General features: G+C 49.0%; 1 protein-coding gene across 7 annotated transcripts in view; it reads right to left on the reverse strand.

Annotated features, from left to right (window-relative positions):
• ATE1 (arginyltransferase 1) overlaps positions 1-13,457 on the reverse strand; it is a 99,253-nt gene that overhangs the window by 43,486 nt on the left and 42,310 nt on the right. For all 7 annotated transcript variants that reach the window (XM_075534827.1, XM_075534828.1, XM_075534824.1 and 4 more), the window contains one exon: positions 10,246-10,345. In XM_075534827.1, the coding sequence (XP_075390942.1) occupies positions 10,246-10,345 (100 nt within the window). The remainder of the gene's footprint in view (positions 1-10,245; positions 10,346-13,457) is intronic.

Genomic DNA, 13,457 nt, shown 5'->3' on the forward strand with positions numbered 1-13,457 from the left:
TAAAGGCAGATCCCGAAGAAACGCTCAATGACACCAATTTGGGTGGCGTACCAGGCGCCTCCTCACCGTCGCCACAGTCGTTATTCTTCTATTTCTACCTGCCCCGAGATTGCTGCACATTCACCACAACGGAGGGCCGCTCCTAGAGCACACAGTAAATCAGCTCCGAGCCCCTCTCTGGTTGCTCGGAGCCTAATGAGACAGGCCGACGGGGAGACGGGAGTTACAAAGTCACGCACTCAATGGCAGCTCCTGCAAGGAAGCGGCGCTGGAGGCAAATTCTGAGTCCAGGGAGGTGGGCGAGGTTTGTAGCCATGGCCGCTCTGTGCGGACTCGTGCAGGTGGGGAGGAGTGGAGGGAGGACAAGGAGAGCACCTAGTTGGGAGACAAGGCCACACAGCCAGCCAATGTCCCGGCAGTGGCTCCTCTGGCCTCATGGCAACAAGTGAAAAAGGAACGACAGAGCAGACCACACTTACAGGCCAAGTGGGCAAAAAGATGGTGCACAGTTCACAATGAATATCAGCATGTCTTCTTCAAAGATAACCCGATGCTTGCATGAACATGAAAGATGCCAAAACACTCCACTCACTGCCAGAGATTCATGGTTCCTGGTGCCCCTAGAGGGCAGGAAGAACTGCCCCTGTGAGCTTCTGCGACTGTAACTCTTTACAGGAGCGGAAGGAGGCATCGTTCTCCTGGGGAGTGGCTGGTGGTCTTAGACGGCTGACCTTGCCCATCGCAGCCCAACATGTAAGCGGTGTGTCACCAGCGTCGTGGTTAACCAGTGTCTTTGTTATTACTTACTGTGTCCGTCTGCAAAAATCAGGCTGGTCTACAATGTAAGGTTTGGGCATAAACATTAGCATAAGGCTATGAAGGCCAGGTTTCCTGGATTATACTATGAAGATCATTTTGAAAAATACATCCCCAGCAAGCAATTTAGGGTTAGGGCAGACAGAAGGGCAGCAGCAGCATGGGAGCATACAAGCACAGGGGCATCGGGGGCAGACTGCAGAAATTATACCCATTCCAGAGCAAGTCCATGGCTATTTGGGGGAAAGCCCTATCCTTTGAAACAGTGGTTCTCAACCTTCCTAACGTCGTGACCCTTTCATACAGTTCTTCATGTGGTGGTGACCCCCAACCATCACATTATTTTCGCTACTACTTCATCACTGTCACTTTGCTGTGATGAATCGGGCGACCCCTGTGAAAGGGTCGTTCAAGCCCCCAATGGGGTCGTGACCCACAGGTTGAGAACCGCTGCTTGAAAAGGACCACATGGATTCCAGTCCAAAGGTCTCTCTGCTCACTGGATGAGAATCGTGGGGAGAAGACAATGCTGGTGGGTGCGATGTGTTTCCGACATCCTTGATACGCTATAAGAATCTGCAGAAACCTGTTGACCACAGGACATCCTGGGCACAAAAGCAAGCACAGTTGTTTCCCACTTGAGCCACACTCGGACCACGGCACACACACAGCCATACAACCAACCACCGCTCAAAACCACAAGGGCTAGTAAATACTTTACAGTGGTTAATTCTTGGGAGGAAAAAAAAAAGCAAAATAATTGCAGGTAGTTCTGAAGAATACCACTGCTAGTGAGTGGATTCTGAGGGGCAGGGATGCTGTAGGACAGAGTGGAAATGCTCTGTGGGGGTTCCTAGGTTGTCTGTCACCTTGATGCAGGCTGACTGCCTCCTTTCTCCCGCGGAGCAGCAGCTGAGAACATCTCCACGGCACCACCACCAAGGGTCCTTATCCCCCAGTCAGCAGGCGCCCAAGGAGCACCAGAGAAAGCAGTGACAATGAGAAACACACCTGGAAAGGTCACCTGTAGCTGCAGCAGGTGGGGAGTGGGAGTGGGGAGGAGCTGAGGTGCTGTCAGGGAAGAATGGATGCCTGGGCACCAGCCACAGGGGCAGCATGAGGCCCGGAGCAGAGCCAGGCAGGGGCACATCCGGGGGCCAGGCTGCAGCGAGCAGCTGCATACAGAAGGGGCTTGCGAGGAGGTAGGTCAGGGCTGAAGCTGCACGTCAAGTGTTTTCTACAAAGCCCCAGGAAGGAGTCTGCTATCTTTCAAAAGGGGGGACTATCCTGGCATTGTTCACCAAGCTTTCTGTGGCCAGGGCACAGGATGGGACAAACAGGGCACATAATTACAGCAGCAGCACAGGCTGGATTCAACACGCCAGGAAGTTACGCACACCTTATCCTAAGACTCGTACAGGATGCCATTTACATAAATCTCAGTTCTTCAAACTATCTCCAAGGTAGATCCAGTAAAAATCTGAGCTACTGCCAGCCAACTGTGGGCAGGTGAGCCATCCAGGGCTTCCCGTTTCTCGGCTTTACCCAGCAGTTTGGCCCAGATGACTTCCTGTGGCAAGCATGAGAATCCCGCTACTGCCCATGGCCTACAGGGGGCAGCGACAATCCCTTACTATGATATCTGTGCTCATCGCTTCCACTGAGACTCGCTCACTGGACATCTGCAGAAATAAATGCTGGGTGCAGGACTGCGCACTTGATGCTGTGGCTGAGCTCCTCAGCACCCTGGCCAGCCCAGCAGGGGCAGTCACTGCCACGTGGCCCCAGTGCATCAGGCTGGATTTTGCAGACATGGCTCTGGTACCTGTGGTGCCAAATGCCCCCTGCAGACAAAGTCCTGCTGACGGCCAGGGTCCTGTGTGACCGACTGAGGCATGCGGTTCAGGAGGGCGAGGCTCAGCTGAATCAGCCCTTTGTTTCTTTGCTGACGTTACAGAGCCCTCTCTGGTGTTTCAGCTATCTGGTGTCTGGCCCTGTCATGGTACCAAAGCCGTCTGCCTGAAATCGCTGTTTATTTTGGCCCACACTCAAGTCTGGATGAAGAATTCCACCCAGACTCCTCCTTCAGATCCCAGGATGGTCATCGAGCAGCACCCCGAGAGAGAACACGCCAAGAAATGCTCAAATTGTGCCTGACATCAGTCCTAGATTTCCCCGTGTTCACTTACAAATAAAACTGTTCCTTCAGAAGGGTCAGAAAGAGTCTCAACGAAGCTCGGATGGAAATGGAATATACTGAAATACGCTTTTATATAAAAATATGAAACATACTGACAGCATAGGAAATTCCATTTGGAAACCAGAAAACTGAACAAAACTCAAGAGTTTAAAGGAAAATAAACCTCTAAGTAGTGACGGTCAAACGTACACAGTGACCACTTGTCTATCAGCCCCACATCTCCCACCCCCTACGGCCTGTGAGCCTGTCCATCCATGTCCCCCTCTCAGACATGCGGGCAAGTTGCAGCATCTCTTTGCTATTGTGAATGGTGCTCCGTGAGCATGGGGACACATACATCTGTTTGCGCCAGGGATCTTATTTGTCCGCGCTATTCAACAAGGGGAGGGGGGTGCTGCTGGGTCCTATGGGATTGCTATTTCCTGCTTTTCCAGGAAGCTCCAGGCCATTTTCCACAGTGGTTGTATGTTGTAGCTCTCCAGCCACAGCCGCAGCGCATGAAGATTCCAGTCTTGCTGCATCCTGGTCAGCATCTGTTGCAGGATCAGTGTTGACAACTGAGGCACCCTGGTGGTGAAGCTGCTTACAAGTCGGGTTGCTAAGCACCAGCCTCTCTACAGCAGTAAGATGGGCTTTCTACTTCCACAGAGTGAGTCTTGGAGACCCACAGGGACAGTGCCACCCTGTCCTACAGCATCACCCTGAGTCAAAATTGACCCGATGGCGGTGAGTTTTTATTACTTCTGGGGTGAGACGATGACCTCTCATCATCTTTGGTTTGCGTGCCAAGAGGAAGAGCCAGTGCGGCACATGCCACCTGTCCAGCTTTAATACAGGTGCTCACGGTGATCTTCATCCTAAAGGGCTCACCACCAGTCAGGCAAGCAGAGGCAAGATGGGGCATCATGTCAGGAATTGCCAGGCAGACCCAGGTCAGGTATTAAATGAAAGGCCTCATAAAGCGGAATTCTTACAAGCTGTACAAACCAGCGTATCTCCGGTACACATGCATATGGAAATAGCATGGATTTGCCAACCCTCTGGCACATCAAGCCTTCACAAACAGCTCAGCCGGGACAGGCCTCTGCACAGCTCAAGAGAAAATGAAGCGTTACTTCCCTGCTGACATCAAGTGTTTCAGTCACCCACTGCTGCCTGGCTTCAACCACCCATCGTTTATGACTCCTTGTGGTTCTGGGAGCAGGCTAGAGCGCCGCTGGGCCACCGGTGCTTCTCTTGACCACCTCGCCTGCGCTCAGTCTCATGTGGGACTCTCCGGGAGCCTGGATGGGTCCTGACTATCCTAGATAGCTTGTTTCAGGCCTCACCAAGGTGGCCTCTCTCTCCAACAGAGCTGGAGCCATAACATCATGGCTCGTGTTGAAGCCAGAGGAAGCAAAGGCTGCCAGACTCCTTAATGCCAAAGGCCTGGCCGTCTCCAACAGTGGTTTCCTGGTCTCCCACCACTCCTCAGTATAGGCTGTAGGGCAGGCCAGCCCAAATGGGAAGTGAAGAAAACATTCCGTCTCTTGATGCGTAGACCATACAGAGCTCAAAGGAATGGGTGGTGGCCACTTCTGGAAACTATTTACTAAAACCATGCCCCACTTTCCTCATCCCCAGTCACAGAAATAAATTCAGCTCAGCTTGCCTTTCTGATAGTTCATTATCCAATAACCCACTGCCATCCAGTCGGTGCCAGCTCATGGTGATCCCATAGGACAGGGTAGAACTGCCCTTGTGGGTTTCCAAGACTAAAACTCTTTATGGGAGTAGAAAGCCCCCCGAATTTCTCCCTTGGAGTAGCTGGTGGTTTTGAACTACTGACCTTTTAGATCACAGGCCAATGCATAACTGCTATGCCACCAGGGCTCCTCCATTACCCAATAGAAGGGGGTAAAATAAGCGTGTGTGTGTGTGTGTGCACGCGCGCGCGCGCATGCACCTCAGACCTGCTGTTAACTATTTTACTTTGCTCTGCTTCCTACAACAAATGCTGAAGACTGCTAACGTAACATAGGAGCCCTGATGGTGGATGATGGGCTGGGCTGCTGAACACAAGCTCAACAGTTCTAACCCACACGAGAATGACACGGCTTTCCACTCCTGCCAAGAGTGACGGTCTCAGAAACCCACAGGGCTAATTCGACCCTGCCCTAGTGGGTCACTGAGTTGGAATGAACTGGGTGGCAGCGAGTTTGGCTATTTTTTGGTTAACTCAGCATATCCAAATCTACTGGAGCAAACCCAAAGGGAACAGTTGTCTAAACCACTAAATCCAGGTCCCTGGGCACGCCTTCATGCTCTGCCTGCAAGGGAACCATCCATATACCTTCTCTCCTGGGAGGAGTCTTACCTGCACGGCGGGGGGGGGGGAAGGGGGTGGTTTTTGAAGCTGTGCCCTTGTTAGAATGCTTCTATCTTTAATTATCTGACACATACACACACACACATACATACAGGTATATAGATTAAAAGGCCCACTGCCACTGAGTTGATTCTGATGCACAGTGACCTTAGACACAGAGCTTTTAAGACTATAAATATGCCCAGAAACAGACAGGTGCTAAGTACACGTTTAACACACACACACACACACACACAAATACTTTCTTTAACGAAAAGCTTTTTATACAGCTTTATGAGGTAGAAAAATATACTGCGGCAATGCTTTAACCTCTTATTTATATTCTAAGAAAGAGAATTTTAAGTGTAATGGGATTTACATGCTAAATTTAGCCCTTCCATCTTGAAAGTGAGAAACCTTACAATCATGGAATTCATTTCTTGTGAACTATTTTTATTAGGCGGCAGTCCGAGGCATTCAACCCTGCAAAGAGAAGTATGTGCGCCTGGGTCCACACCTAGCCGGCCTAGGATTCTGAACGTAGGCTCTGAGGGAAGCGCTCGAGCCACTGCTTCCTGAGTGTCCTCCTTTGCTCAACATAAAACATCCACAACTGCAAAAAAAAAAACAAAGACCCTTCCTCCTCAGTTACCAGAAAGTACTTACCCTCACTCATAATGCAATGGTAACGATTTTCTTAAACGAGCAACATAAAACTTAGGAAAGCCAACCTGCTCCTGAGGGCCACAAAAGCGTTCACACCACCATGCCAGGCCAGTGTTAGTTTTGTGAAATTACTTTAATCTACAAAATTCTTTTCACCCTGATCTCATAAGGACCTCTTCTAGAGACTCAGAACCCTCTCACAAGGAGGCAAATACAGTGCACAGGGAGAAATGTGAAGTTGTGTTTGAATGGCTAGGGCTTCGGCCCAGATCCTTTTTCCATTCTGAGCTGAACCATTAACACGATGCTACTTTTGTGGGATTCAACAGTGCTTCCAAGTTGCCACGATGTCATTGATTTGGAGGGTTAGGGAATAAAAAACTCCATTTCTCAAAATTGTAAGTCTTTCTTAAAATGCTTCCAACTTTCTTCACACTCTTTTACCATTATTGCCGATCTCTTAAACTTGTTTAATAAATAAGACACATTTACTTTACTAGTACTTCCAACAAGGCATCCTTAATAGCAAAGATTCAAACCCCAGCAGGTCGCGGTGAACATTATGGGGTGTTCGCTGAATGAAGAGGAGCCCTGGCAAGCAGTGGGTTATGCACTGGGTCAGCAGTTTGAGCCCACCAGCCAGCTGTGGGACAAAGATGAGGCTTTGGGCTCCCCTAAGGATTCAGAGCTTCAGTCCCCCACGGGGCAGTTTTATTCTGTCCTGCAGGGTTGCTAGGAGCTGGCAGGACTCAACAGCAGTGGAGCCGGTTTGGAAGGTGACAGCCAGCGCTCCTCAAAAATCAGCAGCACTACACAGAATCATGGGTTGCAGTGCCAATTTAGGTCGTTATTTCGCTTCCAAAAGTTGTTCTCTTAGAACAACATGCATAGGATCGCTAGGACTCGTGACTTGTGTCCTGTCTACTTTGTGCATAAGCGTATTAATATTTATCTACTGACACTGTTAGCAGCAGACACACTCAGGAACATGGCAGCAGTCCCCAGCGGGGACTGACTGGCTGTGACTGCTCTGTGCCAGGCCTGGTGCCCGTAAGCGTCAACTTCAGCTGTCAGCTCCACCGTCAGGGGCTTCCTGCTCAGGATTTCACTTGCTGTCAGTGGGTGGGTTCCCTCGAACCGGTAACACTTCTAGGTTGAAGGGGAAGAATTCATTGTTGTGGGAGAAGACTCCACAATGTCCTGGTTTTTCAACCCCTTTCTCTGAAGATCTGCAACTCAGAAAAGCCCGGAAAACCACTAGGAAGGTATTGCTGCAAGGAAAGCCTCGTTTTCATGTCAGATTAGCTCTGCTCAAGAGAAGACCGGTCTGCTTCTGCAGGTGCTTCTATCAGCTCAGACCAAGTGCCCCCATGCCAGGCGATGTGCCCAATGAGAACAAAAACACTTCTAGAGCAGCAGTAACTCACTCACTGCAAACGGGTACGAGACGGCAGTCATCTCCAGATCAGGAGACTGACTGAATTGCCTGTCTTTGTTCCCAAGGAAACAAAACTAGCCTCACTGCTGCTGACGTGACACACACCAGGCACTAAACCACTGGTGTGGTGTTCTGCCAAGCTGGGACTAGTCCTCCTCGGAGCCAATGGCTCCATTTGGGGGACAAGGAATGTTACTCTGGTGCTGTGTACAGAGATGTTTTTTTCTGATATAAATGGCCTTTAGCTAAATATTGATTGGACTGGCATTAATTATGAGATGCAGCTTAGAGACCCAGCTATCCGAAACCAAATTCTCCTCCTGTCAATGGAGGGAAATAGCCTGCTGATTCCTCTGGCAGAGCTGGAGCTCTAAGAGGGGTTTGGTTGGTTGGTTTGCTTTATAACCTCATTACTAGGGGTTCACCATGTAACACCAACCCCTCATCTAAGTCACGTCTCTCTAAGCCAAACACAAGTGCCCACAACTTGAGATTCTCAGACAGGATGGGCCCCCACTAGCACAACCACTTTTCTCCAGCATCTGAACTAAACCAAGAAATCTGGCAAACAGCACAAGCAGTAAGGGAGAGCGCTGCCATTCTCAGTACAGAACTTGCTGGATGCCCAGGCAAGCTCAGGCAATGCCTGTACCTTCGTACCACTACCCAACTACAGAGTCTAGACTCAAATGGTGCTGGCAATGCGGTCTCTCTTGCGCCTACATCAGACCCACGTAGTGGCTGCAGGCACTGAGCCTGGCTGTCCTGTGCCATCACCTCCTTGGGCTACCCAACCATTTCTGAGTCCTCGGCGATGTCCCGGCACAGCACTCACCGTATCTCTTCTTAAACTCTGTGCATCTGTTACTAAGGCGCAAACTCTGGAAGAGGAGCTGTCCCATCATCCTCAGGAACTTTCTGGGAAGCAAAGGAAGGTGCTCCTGACAGTGCTACATGCTTCTAGGACTTTGCCATTAGTCCTCTCCCTTATAAATTCAACAAGAGGCTAAGAAGTGCTCCACACACTGCCCGGTACCTGGAGAAGACACGTGTCCAGAGCCCTGTGTGCATGGCGAAAAGCACAGGGGAAGAAATGGGGAGTTCTCTAGAACTGGGGGTGCGGAGGGTGGATGGTGGTCAAATTTAGTCCCGGGCTCAAGCTCCTTTCTAGCCCCTCCTTCACCTCAGAGGCTTACAGACAGCAGGTGGTATCCTAACTTCACATTAGAAACACCTATGGGTTAAATATACCCGCACGCATACACACATATATAAATGTACACCATGTCTACGGCTGACTCCGGAGCAATAATGAGATTGATTCTCTGAGTACAGTGTCCAAGCACTGGTATTTCCAACAGTCAACACTGATGACCACCGACCTAGAGAAGGGCAGCCTCAGCTAAGCAGTGCCACTCTCTCAAGCTCTTCCGTCTTCCCACTGGCTGAGTTCCCCTTGTCATTCACATCTTAGCCTGACCTGGACTCCTCAGAGGCCCTCCCTGACCATCCAAAGCAGCCACACCCCGTACGTAATGTCTCCTCCACATGCACTCCTCACAGATCTGGGCACCTGCCCCCTCTCCTAACTGACCAGGGCCTCCATTAGCAGTGACCTCCACCAGGCTGCACCGCTCTGGCTACTACTCCCATGGGAGCTCAATAACTACCTGACACATGAGGGGAGGGGAGGAAGTGTGACAGACAGCAGGCCTGGGAGGCGCAGGCAACTGGCATTCAGAGAAAACTCTTCTGAAGCTCTCATCCGGTCGGTTTAGGCTAGATGCTACTATGCCAGATTTAACAGCAATGGAAAACATTTTCTAAACCTTGACCCAAAATGAGACACAGACCAGAAGTCCATTTTCCTCGGGAGAAGACTAAGGAACATCAACTATTTAGGCTGGACCAGAGTCAACAGAGGTGTGAGCTGAAAGTCGCCTGAAGAGGAAAGGGGTGAGGAGTGCTCCATACTCCCACTCAGCCCAGCAACAGGAGAGGCTTGAAGCAGCCAGCACCTTAGGGTCTCCCTAAGAAGGAAAAAGGAGCGCAGGGAAGTACATCTGCTGATAGGTCATGAGGGGTGGGAGTTACAATCGAGATTCCTGGCATAAAAAGAGGGCTGTGTAGAAAGGCTCTCACTAAAACCTCACCCTAATGAGATGGCTGACAGGGCAGGGCAGATCACGGGAGTCATTACCAGAGGCTCGTGGACCATCTGTCCCTCCTTACAAGTCTAGTGTTAGTGTCCCAAGAGAAACACTTTTAAGACTCCCTTTTCTACGACAAAAACCTAACGGTCCTAATGAATCCTATGTTCCTGGGACCATGTCAGTGCTGCTCACCCAGAGCGTCAGGTCCCTGGGCGGTGATGGGTGCAAATGAAGGAGGGTTAACACCAAACAGAGGAAGCGAGGGAGGGAAAGAGGGGGGAGGAGGGGAGCTTAGGATGCTCCTGGTGGACTTGAGGCAGCTACCCAGGACCCAGAAGCAAACACATCCTACTGAAAATCCAGACTACCTGGCATTCCCGTATACTCATTGATAGCCTTAACCAATTAATTCATCAAACACGAATGAATCAAGTGCCTATAAGTCAGGCGTTATTCTAGGCAACGAACAAACAAGGGCCTACTGAAGTTTAAGGCATATTTAGAATGGATAATAATTATGATGTGTATCAGAAATGCAGAAGCCACATACATAGATATGACAATGAACTGGGAAACAACAGAGCAGGGGTTTCCATCACTCGAATTCAGAGCAGATCTACTTTACCTTGTATCTCATTTTGGAGCACGAGTGAATGTAGAAGCCCATGTAATAGTAACTGAGCTGTGGCGTTCCCTCGTGAAGCTGCTTAGTAAATGCAATCTCTCTGTCAAAAGGACAAAAGATACAAAGAGGGGACATTTAATTGTTTTCAACATTCAAATAACTCTCATTTCATGACAAATATTTCATGAAGTCTGATCTCTCAAACAATTCAAGTCTTATAAAAAAATAATTTCCAAAACACTGTTAAGATTGAGTTTTACTAAAGAGATAACCAAAAATCCTGCTTTAAACAAATGCATCTAAATTCAAAGTTTTACCATGTTACTGGGCCAAGCAGCTGATCAAAAATTCAAATAGCACAAAATTAAAGGCAATTAACAAAGGGGCTTCAAAAAGTTTGTGTAAAAATACAATGGAAAGAGAACGGAATTTTTCCATTAACTTTTTGAAACACCCTTGAATTGAACTTAATACGGGCTCTCATTATTGTTTATTTTACCCTGGAGTTCTCGGTGAATCTAGGCTTTCCTAGGTTAAACATGCAAGCGTGCGCACACAAATAAGCCATATCTGTTACAGGATAATTACTATCACAACCATTTACATGCAAAATGCAAGACTTTCGGTTGTGTAATATTTGTAACTCCTTCCTATACTAAACTGAAACTTTGATATTTTTTTTACTCCTAAAGAGGGAAACAAACAAAACTAAAGCAAGAATAATCATGTTATCTCATTATTGTATTCTTTTTCATATACCAAGCCAAACTACTGCCGTTGAGTCAATTCCAATTCATAGTGACCGTGACTGCCCGAGAGTCTACGGCTGTAACACGTTAGAGGAGCAGAAAGCCTCTCTTTCTCCCGAGGAGGAACCAGTGGTTGTGAACTGCTGACCCTGTCAGTTAGCAGCCCAGTGAATAACCACTTTGCCACCAGGACCCCTCTTCCTTTACAGGTGCAGGCAATCTGAACAAAGTGAGCAGCATCTCCCTGCAGCACCTTGCTCGGTTCAGTTTGCATCCAGACCCACCAGGCCTCAGAACTCACCCCACCGCCCAGCTGACCCATTGGCAAAACGTAAGCACGCGTGCAAAGCAAAGCACGCGGAAAATTGGCTGTGGTTTCGTCTGCTCGTTTTACTCGTGTGTTTATCTCTTGATGCCTTTCTTGAGCGAGGCCTGCTCCTCTCCCCCACTTTTGGTAGCAAAGGATGCTTGAGAATCAGGAGAAAAGTATTTCTTTCTAGTCCACGTTCTGTATATCTTGTGATGTCAAGTTTAAATCTTAGAAAGGATGCTACCCCCCAAAATGCTTCTTTAAAATAAAAGTCTCTAAATCCAAGGAGACAAATTCATTAGGCCATCATAGAATAAACGCTGCTCTCCCGAGCAGTGAGCCGCTCCGAGATGCAAACTCCGGGAGGAAGCACTGAGCCAAACACGCATGGCCACTCACCTCCCACAGAGAGTGGCCACGCAGTGCTGCTGCGCCTATGGCAGTTCACCGTGCCGCTGATGCGCCGACGTCACGTGCGCAGACCTGTGCGTCAACCTCACTTCTTCCTTTTCCCAGTGAGGCAGCTAGCTATCTGTTTTGTAAGCAGTTATTTTAGAAGGCTATTTCTACTAAAACTACTTCTGTAGGTCACTGGGCTTTATTTTCAAGGGCACTATCTGTCTCTCCTCATACCCAATCTACCGGGAAGTCTGACTGGCTCCACCTCCAAAATCTACCATCAAAATGACCACTGCCTACCACCTACCTCCACCTCGGAGAGGACTGGCTATCAGGCTTCCAAGTACATGTCCTCTGGCCACTCTTTCCTCTCCACCGTGCCCAGAGAAGTCCAAGGGGTCTCTCCCAGTGTTAACCAGATTGGCAAACTCCCCATGGCCCTCCCTTGGGCTGGCTAGAAAACCCACGTTCCTCCAAGTCCTGCTCCTGCTGCCCCTCCCTTCTAGCCACTGACAGCGCTCCTTGGCCCACCTTGGTAACGCTCTGGCCAGCCTCCTGTCTATTCCCACATCCAGCAAGGCATACCCCTCGGGGTTCTTGGATCTGCCACACCTCCACGTGGACGTCTACCCTCAGATTTGTACTTACGCCTTTCTTCCCCCGGGGTTGTCTTCTCATACCAGCCGTTCCTGCACCCCACAAAACCAGGCCTGTGCTTGTCCCCGTGGACACTTTGCTAGGTGGTGCATGGAAACTGACGTGGTGGGCTTTCTAATCTGCTGTCGGCTTTGACAAAGCTGCAAACACTGTCAACAGTGCCGGCACCCAGAGTTCGGGCTCAATAAATATTTGTTAAGTGAATGACATTGTTAAAAATCCATGGTCTAGAACACCTATTTATAAGTCATGCTTGTGATTTCCAATTCAGAGGTTTTTATAGGGTGGGTTACATAAAAATCCTAAAAATAGAAAATGCTATATTGATTAAAGGGCCATTTAAGAAACTGAGGGAAAATTCCCTAAATAGGTTTTCAGGCCCCCCCCCCCCAAAAAAAAGTTAGAATCAAAACTGAGATTTATAGCTGCAATTACTCTCCCCGATTCAGCGTCAAAGTGTCAGCCTGCTTCTCCGTGTGCACACGCAGCTGCCTCTACGCTCGGCTCCTGGGAGAGGGTGGCTAGACTCCGAGGCAGGCCCTCCTCCAGACCGGGCTGCCACCTTTTTCCCTGCCACCAGCTCCAGCCTCAGCTCCCGACGACAGGATCCTCAGAGATAAGCCACTCGACATAAGAACTCCAGTATTTCATTTTGCTGGGATTGAATATGTACCACCTCAGAAGTAGGAGGATTTCCAAAGCACCTCACAGCTTACTGAGCCAGGAAATAAAACTTCACACCTACATAGGGATAAAGACCCTTCTTGACGTTCATCTGGAAAGTGCTAGGAAAGTCTGTAGCTGCACCTTGGAAAGTGAAAGATTTGGAGAGGAAAACAGGACTGATGGATTTTGGTGCAGAGAAGACGGATGGCCCTTTTCTGAAATAAGCATAAACCTCTAGAACAACATCATCTGAGCAGACAGAAACTTCTGAGGTTACAAAACGTGAGGGTCTTTCCATTCTCCGTGAGCTCACCGAGAGCCCGGAATGCTTTTGAGCTGTTTTATACAAACAGTGAAATAAAGCACATCAGGAAAGGAAAAAACATTACAGAACGCCATTAAAAACACTGCAGAATTGTGGATTTATTTAT

Source organism: Tenrec ecaudatus, chromosome 16, assembly GCF_050624435.1.
Source record: "Tenrec ecaudatus isolate mTenEca1 chromosome 16, mTenEca1.hap1, whole genome shotgun sequence".
Taxonomy (NCBI): domain Eukaryota; kingdom Metazoa; phylum Chordata; class Mammalia; order Afrosoricida; family Tenrecidae; genus Tenrec; species Tenrec ecaudatus.